The 19,974-nt window shown below is 38.1% G+C and overlaps 1 protein-coding gene across 6 annotated transcripts in view; it reads left to right on the top strand.

Moving 5' to 3' along the window:
* The window catches only part of PDGFD (platelet derived growth factor D), a 146,442-nt gene that overhangs the window by 98,189 nt on the left and 28,279 nt on the right, over positions 1 to 19,974 (top strand). For all 6 annotated transcript variants that reach the window (XM_027635456.1, XM_027635635.1, XM_027635542.1 and 3 more), the window contains one exon: positions 15,958 to 16,017. In XM_027635456.1, the coding sequence (XP_027491257.1) occupies positions 15,958 to 16,017 (60 nt within the window). The remainder of the gene's footprint in view (positions 1 to 15,957; positions 16,018 to 19,974) is intronic.

Raw genomic sequence — 19,974 nt, forward strand, 5'->3', positions numbered from 1 at the left:
ATAATTTCTCTGTTCTTCAGATGTCAGTTGCAGTCAAGCAATCTCTTTTTAATAAAAATACAGAGTACACAACAAGTGGACATCCAGAGAGCCAGAATTCATGGATTACTTTGCTTGTGGTAAAATTGTGCTACTGGACGGGTAGGAAATTAAACCCATCCCCAGACTTGTTGGGAAAATCTTAATTAATCTTTGTTAATAAGGGAAACAAATCAATGATTCCTAACAATCTGGTAGTCTTGTGAACGATAGGTGGTTAGAAAATGGATGGAGGATATTCAAGATATTTTGTATTAAAACCACTCTGGGCAAATTGATTTATTATTTCAAGCTTTTTTTAGAGCTTACCAGTCTTAAAATCTTTAATGCTACTTACCATGTGTATTTGACAGCTTTTTCGTGGTCTCCATAATGCAATATTTTTAATTAACATTAAATATATGTAGGTAGCAGAAAGTTAGGGTGGATCCAGCACTGAAAATTGTAATGCATTAAATGGAAGGGTACATTTTCTGTACCATAATGAGCATAACCAGGGAGAGAGCAAAGGCCACCCCATGACCTGACTTTGCTTCCCATGTCTGTGCCAACAAGAAGAAAATATAAATAGCTTGGACCTGATGTTTTGACACTGTACAAGAAACAGAACTATCACAGACTTTAGACAGCTCCTCTCAGAAGACATAAAAAGACCTCATAGCTAATTTGTCTGCTTAGAGTTGCCCATTAGGAAGGCACTAGAAGGAGAGATGAGAAGTACAGTAACAAACTGAAAATGCCATAAACACTCCATCAGTGCTGCTGGTAGATCTCTCTCGATCCTGTGATCCTTTCTTGCATTACACTAAAAAGGAGGGTTAAATCCAACCATTGTCACCTAAGTTAACCCTAAACAACACATCAGTGTATATAAACATGAGGTGAGTTTACAATGTCAAACTTTTTTTAACAACACTCTTTAACCTGTCCATCACATTAGCTGACTATTTTAGATTTTTGACTTGGAGATGTAATGCTGTCTCTGTAAATCCATATTCTGGCCTTCAATTCCACTTCAGCAACAGTTATAGAATGCTAGCATGTGAAATGATCATAATATATGAAGAACATAACTTTTATTTTAGTTTTCTAACAGTGTGGGATGTTTTCCAGAAATCTATTTAAAATGACAGATTTGTTGGGAGAAGAAAGATGCCATTTTTGATTCTGTAAAAAGGTTTATTAGACACAGAGATTGTATTACAATGCTTTAAAGAGGTGTTAATTAACTCCTGGTTCTTCAGTGTGGCAAGGCTGGTCTGCCCTACCACCATGGCCACAAGGGAAGAGGAAATGGCCTGTTCTTCCCAGGCCCTGTTCCTGTTGAGCAGTCTCTGCTCTAGATTTTCCACAAAAGCCCAAGGTGCAGCTTAACTGAAGTGTACCAGCCATGTTGGAGTAAGAAGTCAGTCTTCTTTTGGTATTTTCTTCTGACAGGCTTCCAGGGGAAGTGACTGGTGCCTTGAAACATGCTAGACCTCCAAGCTGCAGAGAGGAACTTGTGAAAACCCATCACAGCAGGTGTTGGTTGCAAGTCGTCTTTTAAATCAAAACAAGAATTGCATGTCTTCACAGTTTTGTGCATAGAGGGGATCTCTGAGGCGTAACTTCATGTTCTGTATTCCACCAATACTATTTATTTGACTGTGTGTCAGCACTATCTTACAAAGCCTGGCAGCACAATCCTGTTCTTGTACTTGTTCCAGCCAAGTTTGGGTTGCAGGGTCTGTTTCAACCTTAGCACTGTTCAATGTGTTTTTGTCATTCTTGGCAAGCCAGAGAACACAATGTATTGTGTATAATGGATGTTTAATTGCTTACATAATAAATCTTTGCCTTGTTTGTTGCAACAGCTGTAACTGCTGTAAACTACTTACAGCTCTGGATCAAATGATACTGATTGTTTTAAGATTTCTGAATCTAAATTTAGGGTTAGTTTAGACCCTTTTTTTTTTTTGATTTTACTTAGTAATACCTAATGCAGATAAACATTTAAGATGTGGGGTCATTGAGCCTATTTTTCCCCTCAGGACAAGAATTGTCTTTATTTTAAATTTGTTGCTTGATCATTTGGTATCATTCTTAAATTTAACAAGCATAGGAACATACCTTATGGGACATTTAACCATAGACTAATAAATCCCTGTTGCAAAGATATTTTTTCTTTGATAATCAGTTTTAATTTTCCTTTTTTTAATACCATACCATACCATTGCCTGCAATTATATTCCTTCCTAATTTATGATAAAGAAGTCTGTTCTCTTTGTTGTGGGTGTATATCTCCTTCAGATATTTGCAGGGTGCTCTTACGCTTCTTTGCATTTCACTTAGTGCGTATCACCCACCCAATGATGTCTGTATTTAGCTTTTAATTTTTCGAAAAATCCAAGCTTTCTAGTCTTCTCAGAGTTTTTGATGTTCTTTTCAAAATTCCACCAGATTTCCCTAGCTTTCTACAATGTCTCTATGATAATGAAGGGAACTGAGTCTGGTGGTCCAAGCATCACAAGAATTGTGCTGTGGGTGGGGTGTTGCCTGCCAGGGTACCCTGCTTAGGCAGGTCTGTATGGCAGTGGCCAGCCTGGCTGCCCTAACACTGGGAATGTGTCTTTTAATGTATTTTCCTCTGTCAGCTCAGTCCCTCTTTGAGTTCCCATGTTTCCTATGTTCCTCCTTCCACTCTACATGTCATTTAGAAGCACATTAGGTTGCCTCTTTCCAGAGTGAACTTTATCTTGCTGGGTTATGATAATATTTTTGATTTTTCCATGTTCCCACTGAAGATCTCTGTGCCTGCTGTTGCATTGTCCACAGGTTTGGATGCAGCATCATGACCTCAGGGAGGGTTCTGGCCTTACAGCCACAGCTCCAGGCTAGCCTCCACCACTGCTTGCTCTTATACCTTCTCACAGCCTGAGATCTTCCCACCTCAAAGACAGGCACAACAAGCCTTTGTAAAATGCCACAAGATTAACTTCTAAAAGACAGTACAGAAGCAGATGGTGGTGTTCCAGCTTCCAGTCTGGGACACTGTGCCGATGGGGTGGGCTTCACGGCCAAACTAAGAGCAATGAACAAAGGGGTCTTCTGCTGTCCTCTTTTATTTGGATGCTCGCTTTTCCTGTGCCTGTCAGACTTATTTTAGGTCCTGTCTAGTTTAAGAAATTTCATGACTACAAAATGGAGTACAGCAATCCCAGATTCCAAACCAGAAAGATGAAAGAACAAAAATCAGCTTCAGACCATACTGAACCACTGGTCTGGTGGGTGGGAGAAAGCTGGTAGCTATTCTCATCCCTCCACTCCTCCTTGGGTGGTATCATAACTGGAACTCTTTGAACCTCTACACTTCCTATTAACAATTCTTAGTTTTATTCTGATTCTGCAGTTCCAGGCACAGATCATCAGAGAAGTTCCTTCCTTCCTTGCTGGGGGAGCTGGTAAACTTGCAGGCTGCTGCTGTTGTTTGCTCAGCACATTGGTTCTGGCTCCAGTAACCTTCACACTATATACCACATTTCCAAAGACAGTCACGGCACTGTATAAATCTGACTTGCATTTTTTATGCACACATCTTTATTAAATTTACAGCCTTCTCTTTTGCTCTGAGCAGTCGATAAAGTCCATGCATGTCCTCAAAATAACACAGATGACAGACATGCCAGAGTGTTTCTGGTTTTTCCTTACATGTGCATATTCACACACACATCTTTTATTAGTTGCAGGGTTCCTGACATTTTAGACTTGATAGGATAAATCTTACTAGAAATTTTTTGTCTGAATGACCAGGTTACATAAAATAACCCCCCGCCTGGTGCTGAGCTTTGTGCTACTGAACTGAACACCTCCTCCTGTCCAGAGCCTGTGTTGTTACCATCATTCTTTGCCTATAAACCCCTCGCTATTTCTCAACCCACAGGTTAGTCTCCATGTTGAACTGATTTTGAGCATACATTCCATGCCAAAAAAAGAAAAAAAAAAAAGGATCTATCACACTTCCTCTTTTTTTAATACCAGGAAAAATGCAGTTCTGTTTTCATCAATTGTCAATTTGATGACTAGTCAGAGCTTAATTAGAGAAGGTCTGAGCCTCTAGCAATAGGGTCAGATTTTGCAACTCATCTGTAGCACTGGAAGCTAAAAATAATTTTTAGGTCTGTGGAATTTATGTATCTTCTTGTTAAATCATTTTCGTCAGAATCAAATAAGATCCAATTTTTCTGTGACCCTTGACAACAGGGTTTTTTCACTTTAATAGTTTTTTTCTTTGGGGATATATTTTAATTGTACAAAATTATGTTTTATGGCAGATAAAACTTATTTTCCAGGTCCCTTTCTTAACCTGCAGAAGCTTTTTCTTTTAATAACACTTCTGATCTGGGCAGCTATAAAAGTGCTTCCTTTTAATCAATATTTTTGTCCTGATGTATTTTTTAGGTCATATGTGGTAACAAACACTGTAATGAAAGTTTCCTTCGGACTGTAGGAATCAGGCACCACGGTGTCTCATTGCATGTTCCTGAGTCTAAACACCACTGTTGTCCAACCATCAGTCATATAATGAAGCCTAAATACAAACTCTTGCAGGATCAGACCCTCTGATAAAGAAGACTGTGTATCCACAATTGCCAGTAGAGACTATTAAACAAGATGGATGTGAACCAAGGCATAGGCACAAGATTGTTTGCCCTCTCACATTTTTAGCATGGCTAGTTTGGAGCCATCACAGGCCTCGGGCTGTTTCCAATGTGCAGTTTATTGTGGCCACTCTGTTTTGCAGGGTAATAGTTACATCTGAGGACATGAGTCGTACTGTATCTGATCAATCTATACCTCATTTTGTTACTAATAAAGATGTAGCCCAAAAGTTGTTACATGGAGGTGATCTTTTCTTTCATTTTCTTATCACTCCTGACAGCACCATGAATGACAGAGTTAATGGCATTTGTGAGCCCTGGGGTTCAATGGTTGCAGACTTACAGGTCATTTTGAAAGAGAATATTAAGTTTGAGGAAAAAAAAATGAAAATAACAAAGAAACCCTTAAACTTGGGAAAACAGCCTAGAAGGTATGAGGCTAATCTTTCCACTGCTGTAAGGCAGCATAAAAAAAGACCTCAAGGCCACAGAAACTTATCTCACACCAAGGTCTGGCCAATAAACTTGAAACAAAAAAAAATTCTTGAAAGAACCTAGGCACTATGAGGACAGGTAGTCTGACTACTCTGTATGGTTTGTGTTGCATGCTGAAGAGGCCACTAGTGATGGAAATAGGCTTACTTTCTCCAGAATTGAACAGAAATTGTGAATGCTATGTAGGTATGGAAACCTAAACCAAACACAAAACAATTGCTGTTTTTTACAGATGAGGTGAAACTTTTGCCCCTGACTGGAAATGAGATCCTGTTTCAAAATGTGCATTGCACTACATGTGCATATTAGCTCTGAGATGCTTCTCCTCTAGGCAGGCATGGTGAACACAAGGTCTTGTGTGCTTATCTTATGCTGATGGTTAGCAAAGAGCCTGAATATATCAGTCGTGTTCTTATTCAGGCCTTCCACCTCTTTTTGCATATGCATGAGTTTATACAGAAAAATTGGTATTATTAAGCTATGAAACGACAAAAAAAAAAAAAAAATCAGGTCAGATAATGTAAGGCAGCAGAAAATAGGACACTCTGCTCTCTTTATATGTAGTTTATCTGCATCAGAAATGTGTGAAAGTAAACACTCTACTTTCCCACCTTAGCAGCAACTTTGTGTGCTGACAGTCCTAGTTCAGTGCTGGTTCAGGTGTGTTTTCCAGGTGTCTTAAGAAATAGATTAAAAGCAGAGACAACACTTGTACTGCCAGCAGCTGAAATCTGGAGGATTGCATGGGTGCTGGTATTCTGCTGGTGCAGTGGCCATCCTGGAGGTTTAGTCAAAGGTGGACAGGGTAACCAGGAGGGCTGTGCTAAAACCAGAGTATCAATTCAACAGTCTGTAGGTTTGGTACATTAAAAATGCATTCTGGTGTTCAGGAAAGACTCAGACCTTTTTGAACCACAAAATAAAGTCTTTCTGATGGAATGTGCAGGAGCACTCTCTCTCTGTTTTCTTCTCATAAGCCTGCGTTGCTGATGGAGGTGGATAGCCAAAAAACCTGACTGTTGCAGACCAGCACTGCAAGGCCAGGATGGCACAGGTTTGATGTAAACTTGGCATTTCCATGATGGGGTATGAAGCTACCTCCTGCAATTTTATTGATACTGATATCACACCCACGTAAGTTAAACTAACTGGCTGTGCCTCTTGTCTGGAGAATACGCAGCTTTGGTTTCCAGAGGAGCTGCTTTTACCCACAAACTTTGCTTTTTTCTGAGTATCCCCTTGGTGATTTGTGGTGGTAGGTATCCCCTTGCTATGAGGAGAGCATATCTTTGTGCCCTGGGGAAGATCTCTATGTGTCACCCTGCATGCTATGCCACTGTGTCACATTTCAGATTAATTTCATGGGTTTTTTCCTTTGTTCCATCCAGGCTCTTGGCAGGGATTCCTTTCTGAGTCCATATGTGCCATTAAATAGAGTTTATGGCTTGTAACTTTTTCTCCATTTGCATTCTTTTAAATGAAAGCTTATTTTTCTTTCCTCCCACTGCTTCTGACCTCTGGTAGTCCTAGCATGTTCCTTTATATTAAATGGTGTTTACAACTTCTTTTGATTTTTTTCCAATTTTAATTTTTTTTTTCCAGCTTCAATTTCTGTCACAATTTCCAGGTCATTAGTATAAAAGTGAAGTAAACTATTCTTCTTCTTTTTATTGCTTGAAAATATTTAGCCTATTACAATTCTACAGACATCCTTAGTCTATTTGGTTATGATTGTATTCAGTCAGAATTTAAATAAAATGTCACACTCTAACTCTGACCCAGAACACACCTTCCTGGTCCTGAGATTGTGATCTCACTTCTGTGTTTAGAAGGATTTTCAATGCTGTTTTTTGGTAAGCTGATCCCAAAACCGATTAGCATGATTTAGTTAGATTGTTTATAAGAAGGTAGCAAATGTAAGGTGTTTTTACCTGGTCTTCATTCATAGTGTCACTTAAAATTGCTATTTGTAAGAATTATGCATAAGAGAAATGAGAAACATAACAGTTCCTAAGGTACTTATATTTAGCTTAAACAGCAATGGTGGTTTTTTAAGAATAGATCTGGGTCTGGAAGTTCAGTTGGAATAGTTTTGTTTTTTTCCTTAATCTAACTGTTTGATCAAGCTCAAGTTAAATGAAATCCCCAATAAGCAGTATCCTGTGCTGTTTGTGGTAAATCAGCTGCTTTTGATTACATCAAAAACCTGGAAAAGCTAAGAGAAAATGGTTCTTGTATTCTTCAAAGATCATGTATTCTTGGTTTTTTTTATAATTACAGATCATCTTAGAAAGTTTGTATAGCAGTCCTTTTTTTGTTGTCCAAGAAAACACAATACCTTCCCGCCAAAAAGGAGGGTGAACAAATTGCTTTGTTTTACATTATTTGTGAAACATAACACGTGCTCCTGCTGCATACTTACTGCAGAATTAAACAGCATCCTCTTAGAGAGAGCTCAAAAACAAATGGATCCTTCACAAAAAATCAATAGGCTGGGATTGCTGCTAGGATAGCTAATGTCCCTTGCTGGTACCTTTTTACACTGTGTCCTCAGCTTTGGAATTAAATTTGCTTAGCTCCATTAGAGTTTTTCATTATTATTATTAGTGCTTTCACGTTTCTCCCAAATCATGTCTGCAAATGTAAGCGTGCGTGTCTGCACTTAGCAGATCCTCCTAGTAGAACAATGGAAAACTTGGAATATTAAATGAAATTAGGCTGTATTTGTTAATGATTATTTTTCACTGATTATAGACCATGCTTAAATCTATAAAAAATGTGTAGAAACTGAAGTGGAAAGAAATCAGAAAATTAATAGCTTGCTCCTAGGAGATTTTCTGTCATTAATATTTTTTCTTTCTATCCCTAATACTGGGGCCTTTCATTACGTTCCCATTTGGTATGAGTCATACCAAGAAGGAGGACCTGAAATAACCAGCTGTCTTTGCCTTCTGTTAACTCTGAAAGAGTTTTGTCCAACCTGGACACTATCAGGAAAGTGAAGTATCAGCTTTTTCAGTTTTGCTCAGGGCGGACTCACCTGTTACCAGAGAGGCCACTTCCAAAACTCTGCCAGTCAGCATGGACCAAAGTCCTCAAAAGGGTGCTGGACTTTGACCTGGTAGCAAGGTTTTGGCTCCTGAGATCACTGCTCCCAAGCTCTTATCTACGTGGCAGCTCTCCGACACCAGCACTGCACTGAACAGGACCCCTCTGGATGTCCGCTCCCCACTGACCTGGCAGAGCTGGCATGGGGCATCACATAGGGACCAGCAAGCCCTGCAAAATAGGATGGCACCATGGCCCAGGTGTACTTAGACACTGAACCAGGGTGAGCAAGGAGCCCAGTTGCCTTTGGAACTCTCCAGTGTCACTGCCAAAAGATGGGCACTGCAGACCATAAGGCACAAAGGGTCACTGCTGAACGCAAGTCTTCTTTCTATACAATAGTAATTTAAAGGGAGTAGGGAGCAGATGTAGTATAAGCTTAAAGCACCTGGATTTCATCCCTGGATAGCAATAAGGTAAGCCAGAGCTCACGTGGAAATGGTGAATGCAGTGGCAGTCTATAGCATCAGTGACAGGAGAGTGGCCCAGGCACCTGCAGGCTGATTAATCTGACCTAGAAAGCTTACAGGGCACTTGTCAGCAGAAAAGGTGGTTAAAGATGCAGGAAACTAGAGAAAAAGAACCCATCTCTTTATAAAAGAAACTCATTCCAGACTGGAAGATAGCCGGAAAAGGAAGGAAAAGCTGTCTAGCAAATATAATTGGACTTCAGAGGAGCATCTCACCCAGTGTAACACAGGGAATGCTTATGCTGCAGAAGATGGACACATAGCAGTCAAAGGGGAAGCAGTGCACTGTAATGCAGAAGGGAGTATCCATCCTGAGAGAGCTCACTAATGGGAATTTCTAAAGGGTTGGTCTTATGGTCATTTTTATTTTTGGGATGTTTTAGCAACCGGAGTACAACCTGCAGAGTAGCATTTTAATGGGTTTTGCAGCACCCACAGAACTGAAGTGCATTGCTAATGAATGGGAAAATCAGCGTATTGAAGAGGAAAACTGGTTGACCTTGAGCAGCAAAGAATTGATTTGCAGTAAAATGCAACGGCTCAAAAATGAGTAAAGAGGTCGTTCATGTAGAGATTAATAGCAAAAGTATTTGCTGTTAGATGGCATCTCACTGGTTAGTGAAGAGGGGTGAAGAAAATTTCTCAGTGTACTAGGCACAGGACCAATTAGACTATAGCTGTATCTTTTCTGGAATACTTTGTATGGTTTTGGTCTCCATAGTATGGAGCAATCCCATTTCTCTTGAACTGAGTTCAGGGACAATTGGGGGAGAAGAGGACATTTCTTACTAAGGGCCAAGACAACTTGGCTTGCTTAGCATAATAAAATGTATGCTGAGAGGAGATATAACATCTCTTCAGAATTACTGCAGGAAGCGAACTTGGGAGAGGAAGAAAAGGATAAAGCTGATACTTACATAAGTGCAATAAAGATAAATTTAACTTGGAAACAGCCAACAAATCTGAGGGTTTTGGAAGTGACAGCCCGGAAGGGCCTTTCAAGTTTTGTGTCCCAGCGTTTAATTGCAGAAGTAAAATTTTCCATTGAAATAAAAATGGCAAAGGAGGAATTGCAGAATATTTATAGTGAATGTTACTTGATTCGTATTTTGTTTATAATTGTTTAACTGCAGTATACACCAGATTAGCTATTAGCAAATTCCTTGTACATGGAGATATGAGGACAGGCCTCTGTGATGGAGAAAATAAAGGCAATGCACAATTTGCACAGCATGGCAGTAAAGTCTTGCACACTTTCTTGTGGGTTTGTGTAGCAAACAGGATGCTTATAGACATAGTAGTGTTAGATGACGTCTTATTTTTCAAAGGCATAACCATCGTCTCATTTGAGCAAATGTTATCTGACCTTTTAGACAGATCATTTAAATGTCAATGTCTTGGACATTCTTACAATATGCATCCAGCAATGCCTATTTCCAGAGATAGGTGAAGGATGAAGAGAAGTATTTACCAAATATAACTGTTATTAAATATACTCCTATTCTTATGGTTTACCTCAACTTTTCATAAATAAATGTATCAAACTGCAGTTAACCAAAAAAGCTATTACAGCCTTAAACTTTTGAAATTTTAAGTATCTTATGCTTCTCACTCAGTTATAGCTAGTAAATGTGTCAGAACAAATCAAGAGTGATTTTATATGTTGTCTTACACAAGTATTAACTTAGTCATAACTTATAAGGTTGTAACTACTGATATGTAGTGGTAACTGGGCTTCAAAAACTCAATTTATGTCTTTTTTTAAAGGGCAAGAATCATACTATCAAATTTAGGATCAGACACTTTGGTGGCTGTCTGACCTTTTGTTACTGACTTTAAAATCCTGTTGTCATTGATGGCCTGCTTTTATGGGACTACATCAAAAAATAGAAAATTCAATACGATTAAAGTTATTTGTTAATTTCTTATCTGTTTCAGTTACAGTTGCCATCAGTGGTAAAATTTGCTCATACTTCCACTTTGGATATTACTACCTTCAGATTACAGCTACCTGAATTTGTTAATGCTTGCACTACCACATGATAGAGCTTAATGACATTGTTTGACATTGCCTCTTGCAGCTGACTGTACATTATTGTCTGGAGAGACAAGGTCAAGTTACATCAGACTTTCTTGAAAGACAGTGGCCTCCACTTAATGTTTCATTGCAAGGCATGATTCCCAGATTACAAACCATCATTGTTGCATGCTTTCCGAATTCAGTACCTTTTATTTTGATGTCTTGTCACCAGAGCTGAGCAGAGCAGTGGTTTGACCATTACTGTAAGAAAAATGCAGCATCTGGTGCCCTAATGAGTAGCCTGCTGTAGGTATCTTACTGCATCCTTAGGAAAAGTGCTAATAAATGCCATTCTAATATTAAACTAAGGTCTAGCAATGTGATGAAATGAAAGTATGGTAAAAGAAAAAGTACTTCAAAGTGTACATCTATATGATTTTTATTTATATTTAAGAATAGAAATTGGAGTGTACTAAAATGCTACATGAGAAATTTTAATTAGTATGTTGAAGTGTACAAACTTGAGTATGTGTCACAGCACTTTTTTGAATGGAACTATGACTTTTATTTTGCTTCTAACTTACTTAACACCATTTCTGTTACAAACTAGGTTCTGAGTTTGGGGTTTATTTGCTTGAAATACCTGTCACTTTTTATATAAAATGTAATATCTATAAATTCAATTCTTGGAGAAAATATTGGTACTATTGCTTGTTGCAGGAAAAATAAAATAAATATTTCCAGATTATTATAATTTGTTATTACTATCAACAAATACAAGTTTATCAGCTACTTGTTTGCAAGTAGCTCTGAATGTTGACCATTATTCAAAAATAGGTATGATTGAGTTTCCTTTTATTAATCTAAACAGTAGGATAATTTTGCCTTTTTTTTCTTCAAGTTGTAATTTACTCTAGTTTTTCTTTACAGACCTTCCATTGTCCTTAGTCTCTAATTCTTACATTCCGTGGAGAGTTCACAACTTTTTGTTTCTGTACTGGACCTTTTTGAATGTACCCCATTTCACCCCGATTTGGTTTTTCAGGATCTGCTCTGTGCCTCAGTTCATCCCTTAACTCTGTTCTTCTGCAAATTTCTAGAAACTGCTTCTCTTTGGTTTATAGTTTATGATGTCTAAATACCACAAATGGGGTGACCACAGACAGAGCCCAGCTCTTCAGCTTCTCTGTCTTAATTTTTCCTTAGTTTGCTTCATTCTTCCTCTTTCTCATGTTTACTTACTCCAAGAACATGCCTTCATTTTTGCCCTTCACCCCTTACTTGTCATCTGATTAGAAGGTCACAGTAGAGAAGGTTGCTCCTTCAGGAGAGGACCTTCTTGTACCAGTAGGGCCTAAGCATCAGTTAAGGATGCTGTCTTAGGATCAGGGATGCTTAATCACAACTCTTTTGAGAACCTTTCCCACTCCTTGAAGTGGAGAGTATCACCTCAGCTTTCACTAGCCATAGTTGTTTTGTCAGATAAACAATCTTTTACCAAACCTTGTCCACTCACCTCACAGACCTACAGATTAAGAGAAGGAGTTTAGAAAGAAGTTCATAGAGCTATGGGGCTGCTTCTTTCCCCTGGAGAGAGCTGCCAGTGTGCTGTGCCTGTCCTGTGGCAGCTGTAGCCTATCCCAGGCATCCTGCCTCATAGATGTCATGTACCAAGATGCCAAAAGACTGGTCTATAGAGATAAACTATGTAAAAAATGAAGAATCACAGAAATATGAGAAAGTGCTTCTTGCTTTTAATTTGAGGACCAGGCAGTAATCCAGCATGGCTGGAAGGACTCACGTTTTACCACATGGGTGGTACAGCAAAGTGAGTTAGGGACAATATGCTTCTCAAACTGGCAAGCTTCTCATCCTCATCCCTGGTGTTTTCCTGATGCCTGTCTGTTCCTACAGCTTCCGCCAATTCCGATGGCTTCAACCCAGCAGAGCTTGTGCTGCTGCAGGTCATGGACCCCCAGGCTGCGAATCATCTTCCTCAGCAACCAGTGCTATCTGGCTCTGCAGTCTCATATATCAATAGCTGTGATTTTGCCTCATGATCTCCACTTGGGAAAGCTCTAGGTGAAACACAGAGTATTCCCTGTGACTCCTTGTCACTTATTGGTGATCAATGGTGGGAGACAGGCTATAGGCAAAGCCAATCTGTGAAGGAGAGAGTAGCTTTTCTTTGTCTGAAACAGAGCCAAGAACAATATATCAATGTCCGTACATATTTAACTCTAAGGACTGACTCAGTATTTGTCTTGCTGAAGTGTAATTTTGGAAGCTGAGGTTTAGAAGTCGTTTTTCTTCAGTAGAAGTAGCTACCATCAGAAGGTGATTGGTAGTCCTGTTGTTTTGCCTGTAATTTTGCTGCTTGTAGAATAGTTAATACAATGCTTTGTTGAAGTCTCATGCAGTACTGTTATGTTACCTTGACACATACAAGAATAGAAGCACTGTTTTCAGGGTGACGTAGCCAAACCTGTTTTTCCAGTATTAGGTTAGAAAAGATGTGGAGATTCTGTTTTTTGGGTTTGGGGGTTTTTGGTTTTGTTTTTTTTAATGTTTTGACTAAAAAGTTTAGTGTTAAGTAATGAAGAAAACAACAAACAAGGTGATCAAAGGCAAATTTTCATAAACAAGATAGTATAAATTGAATAGATAGCACTGAAAATAGATATGTCCTTCAGGTTGTACTATGGACAATGGTGAGAAAAGAGTGGAGACTTTTGTAATGATGAGAACTACTTTAATATCATTACTTGAAATAGCTGCAAGCAGAAGCCATAGATAATAAAATCTTTAAACTGTAGAGGTTGAAAGCTCCAAGAAGCCAAGAATGACTGCAGCTGCTTTGATTGATGGTGGAAAAAAGCCATAGGGTTGTGAATAGTTTATGCAGATCGAATATAATTACAGAGTCAAAATGTGCAGTCATAAGGTTTGAGATCCAAGAAGCAGGTGGTACACGTGTCTATCTCAGGATTTTGGAGGGGTTTCCTGGCATCAACCAACTCAAAGAATCAGGCTAAAGAAATATTTTTGATATCTACAGTTAGATAACACAGTGGGACTATTACTTTGAACACAAAATTACTTGTTGTCTACAGTCTTCTCCAAACATTCAATGAGACAAATTGTTCCTGTTTAAATAATGCCTCAGAACTCAATGCCACTTTAGTTCTTTTTCTGGAAGTGCTAAATGGCAGCTAATGACTGAGAGGAAATGATTTCCAAATTTTGCAACTAGCAGCCATTACCAGAGGATTCATGAGATTTTCAAATCCATTTTTATTTAAGTCGTGGCTTCTCAAGAACTGGGCAACTAAATGTGAAGAGAATGTGGCCAAGGTAACCACATTCAGAATTACTTATGACCTGATCATAGCTTTTGCAGATCTTTTTATTGTTTTCAAGAAAAAAAAATCTGCTTTGAAGTAGTGTACCTAAAATATTTTGCTTCTGTATTCTTAGACAAAAATGACCACTTAATTACTAGCCTTTTAATAGCCCTGCAGTTTCAAGGTCACTTAGTGAAGGGGTTTCTTAATTTCTGCTAATCTTAAGTACTGAAGAAATCACTACAGTTTTGCTGTTTCAGATTTGACAGAAAGGAACATTTTAAAAAGAAACACTAGCGATATTGAATACACAATCTTGTGACTTTTGAGATATTTGAATATTTTTCTATAGCAAATGAAAAACATTAAAAAGCCATGTGTATTGATTCTGGATCTGACAGCAGTTCCTTCTTGAGTAAAGGAAAATTTTATTGATGAATCAGCAGATTATGAGATCAATTTTCTGTTTTCCATTCCTAAGAAATAATATATGCATATATGTATGATCCAATGCAGGATCAAGTCTAGTGAACATCAATTGAGCAACTACCTTCCATTTTCTCCTTCAGTTGCTAGCTTAAAAAAAAGCTTAGGAGATACTGTGTTGGGACAAAATTGTGAACCAATTAAATCTTTTCATTATAAATTTGATTATTAGAAATTAAAATCTCTGTATGCTGTCACTTAAGTCCACTTTCCTTACCTGCATAATCATGTTGATCATTAGCTATTCACTGCATGTGTGTGTTTAATGGCCATTCTGTAATGCTGCCTTTTTTTCCATTTTTCATGGTTTAGTTATTCCAGTTGGAAATGTGTAAAACCACCAAAACGTTAAAGAAATGGCTTCTTCATTATTTAAGTAGTGATTTCTCATCACTGGTCAGACAAGTGGATTGGGATTTAGGTGCCCACATGTCAATATCTACAGTTTTGACATCGATATCTAAGCTCATCCTCCCATGTCCCTTTTATAGAGACAATGGAGACAAAAATGCTTTTTTAGGATGCAATGTCATTCCAAATTAAGTTTCTAAAACAGTTTATCAGATGATTTTCACCCTGAAAATGCCAGGTTTTGTTGACTGTAAATGGAAACAAGAACAACTCACTTAGATGTTGGCTTTATAGATGTCCAGAGGTGGAGGAGATGAAACCCATCTCTGTGCTCAAATTAATCATAAATGCCCAGAGGTTTGGTGCAGTGACACTTCTACTGTGAATGTACTGCAGCTGTGTTTTTTGGTGTAAAGAACATAGTGCCATTCCTGTACAGATGAGCAACTCCTGTTCAGCTCAAGCACCAAAAGCAATACAGTCATGTTAGGACTACTTTTCAAATGGATTAGATTACTTTACTTTTCACCTGGACTAATTAATTCCAGGGTATTGGCATGTCCACATTCTTTCCAGAGCAGATCACTTTGGCAATGGCATTGATACTCTGATTATAGGGATACAGAGATGGTGTTTAATATAAAGAAGATAAATATTATGTCCTAGACCACAGTGGCTCCTGCTATGCAAAGCAGCAATTATCATATTGGTGGTGGTATTATCGCTATTATTATTATTATTATTATTATTATTATTATTATTATTATTATTATACCACCTATTCTTGTCCCAGCAAGCTTGCAAGGAGCTAGTTTATACACAATGAAAAGGGAGGAACCTTAGTGGAAATAGCATTATTTAGGAATGACACATAGCAAGAGACTCTTGCAATAAAGAGGGTTAGAAAAAGTGACAGAGGTTGAATGCTGAAATATATATCCTAGGTTCTGTAGTTAATTTTGGATATTGCCTTAACAGTGATTTTTCCTGTGGGTTTTTCTCCTTAGGATGATTTCCAGCATGCAGCCTCAGAAACCAACTGGGAGTCAGTCACAAGCTCTGTCTCAGTAAGTAATTTTTCACTATTTTGCGCACGGATGGATTGATAGGATGGCTTGAATCCAACTCACAAAAATGGCACCTGCATGGAGAAACCATGTATTCACTTTTGGAATAGAATGAAAGAAGTGTTTATCCAATTCATATTGGAGTCAATCAGTATGGTTTAGAGATAAAAGATTCAGGATATGCCATCAACTGTTGTAATCACGTGAGATAGCCATTGGGAAACATTTCTTGCTTTCAAACTCATTCTGCCAATATGAAAATACAGGATATAAACTTAAAATTTTTAATTGTGGAATGTCTTGACCTAAACAGAAAACTATATTTAAAACAGTAGGAACATAGATCTAGCTTTTCGTTGTGAATACTGAGAATTTTGTTTAAAGTGTTTCCAATAAAATATTATATCTGAAGTCTCTGCATTCAACAGTGAAATGCAACTCAGAGAAAAATAAAACAGAAAAAATAAGAATAACACATAATCCAGTATAAAATTTTATTTTTCTCTTCATTGCATTTGATTTGTGTCATTGACAAAAAATCTGTCCTCTCTTTCCCAACACCTGGGAACAGCAGTGTAGCATCAGAATTCATAATACAACCAGTCCTCTTCTGTGTGGTCTGCTGCCTAGGCAGCACCATGTCACAGCTCTTGTTAATTCCTCTTAAAACACGAGGTAGGGATAAATGCTAAAAGCAAATTTGAGACCAATGTTTGGAGCATTCATGGAAGAGAGCTTAATGCTAGCACCTTTGTTACAGTAGCTGCCAGAAGTAGCCAGTGAAGGAGCAGTAAATAAAATATAGGCAAATTCTACCGATCAGTATCCAGTCTAGGCAGTGAGTAGAGAGAAAATTCTGTACTGCCAAAATTAGAAGCTGTTAAGCTAGTCTTACTTATGTTTACGCTTGAGTTTCCAAATGAAACTTTTCCTTCATGATATGATGCATTGATTGCCTGGAACTAATTGTGCTGAAAGTCTTGAGGAGTAATGTTAGTAGGGCTGAGATCTACTAGATGTGCCAAGCAGGAGATGCTAAAACAGTTTTACTGAAAGACATAAACTCATTTTTCATTCTATTATGGGCTTGGGGAAAAAAAATATCTATATGATGGAATACTTTGTTTAAAAATATGGTAGGCTGATGTTTGAAAATGTAAGCCTAGGGCTCCCTCAGCAGATGACTATGAAAATGAGATCAATGATATGGTATCCGCCATGTCAGTTAACTTCCTTAACATCATAAAACGCACGATATACCAAACCAAAATCCAGTATCCTTTTCATACTGAAACATTAAGTTTATCTTCCACATCTTTTTTTCTGGAAAATTGTTACCATGTTGCAGGTAGGGAAATTCAGTAAAAATGTTACAGGTAGCGAGCTGATGCCCAAGGTCACCTGGAAACCTACAGCTCAACCAGAAACAGAACCTCAGTTTTACTGGTTTTCCCGCACCATTCCCTATCTCATAAAACATATTTTCTTCAACTTGGGTGTGTGTCACACCTACAAGTCCTTTTTATCCTCAGGGAAAATAAGGTAGGGAGATTGAGCAATTTTTCACAAAAGCACCAAGGAAAAAGTCTGAAAACACCCAAGTTCTTCAGGAGAGAAAGATTCAGGGGTTCTTCTCTGGTCTTGAGGAGCAGAAAGACAAACTCAGACCTATAAGTCTTGATGACATACGATTCTGCTGATGCTCAAAGATTGCTCTCTCCAACCCACAAGCAACTGAAGGACTCATTTTAGGATCTAGACACATTAAAACTCTCAGAATGAAAATTTCAGAATGAGCAAATTCCATGTTGGAGATCATATTATAGAAGTATGTTTTGTTTGGGTTTTGTTTGTTTGTTTGTTTTTCTCAGAAAGCTGAAACAAATACTTCTGCCTTTAACCCATCATGGGAAACCCAGGAAAAAAAATAAAAAGGAAACAAAATCACTCCTTATTAGTTTAGTTTCCATTATTTCTGAAGTAGTTTTATGTCCAACAAAAAAAGTGTGATGCACATTGGACTGTCTGTCAGGTTCACAATAGAGATAGGAAAGAGAAAAGAATGGGGGAATAGAAATTAGGGGCAAGAGCACTGACAAAAAAAAAAGATACCTTTATGTTCCATTAAATTAGAAATGTATTCAGTGCTTTTAAGAAATGCAAAAGAGATACAAAATGTGGTAAATCTTCGCTCTTCATTGCTTCTTACATTTCACTCTTCTTCTTGCTCCCTCTTTGGATGCAGTATCAGAAGCCAGATTACAATGAGCACAAACTCTCCTAAAGCCAGCACCTCATTCTTGGCAGAACAAAAAAAAAGGCAGTTCTGTTGGCAGCTTTGAAGTTGCTTTTGGACCTGTCACATGGTGTCAGGAGGCTATCTGAGCTGTTGAAATAATTCCTCTTTATTTGGCTGTCACTGAGAAAACGTTAAGCTTTCTTCTATGTTTGAACGAGGTTGCACAAATCTCTTGAGTAGGAGCTTTTATATGAAAAGAAAATGGGGAATACCTAGCTGTCTCAGTTTGAAATGCCTTGCACATTCACTGACCTGCATTTCTGTAATGAAATGTGCAGTTGAACATGCGAAAAAAAAAATCTCTTGCATTGAGTAAACCACAGACCTGTGGCCTGATTTTTATGTACTGTTTCTTTGGTCTCCTTGCACCATCTCCCTCGCTTTTGAAAGGCAATCAGGGCCTGATGTTTCCCTGTTGGGCTGCCATGAACCCCACCGAGCTCTTCTTAGTAAGAAAGTAGCATTTGGATGCCTTTTCCTTTTGTAGCCCAAAAGGCTGTGTTAGCACGCTGCATGATGCTGGCCACTGCATAGTCTCTCCTGCAACATTGCTTTAGATAACAATGCTGTATTCACTTTAATGGTGAGCTTTTCAACTGGAGCTTTTCAACTCCTGAGACTTCCATCTCTCTGGCGGTCTCTATTCCAAGCCAATTAGAAGTCAGGAGAGAGGCTTTGAGGTATGTCTTCCCTTTTAGGGGGCATGAATTTTTACAGGCATCTGCACTGTGTCTTACTTAGCATGGCACTAGAGAGGCATTGCAGTCACAAGTGGGCCCTCTGAAACTTCTTGGGTTATTGGTCGTAAGCAGTAAAGTGCAGCTGTGCTTTCTTGACTACACTATTGTTATGTTTTCTATTTCTTCTCTTTCTGGTTTTTAATAATTTGGACTGTCCATACTTTCAGCAAATAAATGCAGTAAAATATCAAGGATTGTTAATTTTGTGATATATCTTACCATTAGAGACAACTGTTTTATTTTAAAAGACATATATATTTAAAATTATTATAATAGGAATTGAAGGACACAATCCTGCAAAAAAATGAGTGAACTTACTCAAATGAGTTGACCTTTCCATTACTACCCAACTGAGTGAAGTTAATCACAAAGTTTAATAGTTTAACTTAACTAGGATATGAGGCAAAAAAAATATTTTGGGAAGCTATTAATTCTGAATGGCATATTTCTGCTGCGTTACTTCAGAGCTGGGTTTTCATAAGACAAGAGTTTTCTAGGGTTTTCCCTCCAATGTTTTAACATGTAAGACCAAACAACTCTTGCGCTTTACTATGCTTCTTCTTGGACAAAATAATGTATTTTGATTGTGGTCCTTTAAAAAGTAAGAGATCTGCATTAATAGTTTTTCTTGCAAATATTTTACATAATATTTGCATACTATTTGACTTTGTGCTTGGACCAGGGAAAAAGGGATGTTGGGATAGTGGATATTGTAATTCTAAATAATGATTTTTAAAAATGTTTGAAGTCCTCTCCTGGAAAACTGAAATTGCTACAGTCTTTCTGTCAAAGTTAAGTTGTACCACAGGTTCAGTGGGAACACTCAGAGAATGGTGCTTGGCCCTTACCGATGGGAAATAATATTATTTGATACAATTGTGAGGATATTAATATGTTGGCAATCCAAATATCCATTGT

This window comes from Corapipo altera, unplaced genomic scaffold (genome assembly GCF_003945725.1).
Source record: "Corapipo altera isolate COAL_440 unplaced genomic scaffold, ASM394572v1 0, whole genome shotgun sequence".
Lineage (NCBI taxonomy): Eukaryota > Metazoa > Chordata > Aves > Passeriformes > Pipridae > Corapipo > Corapipo altera.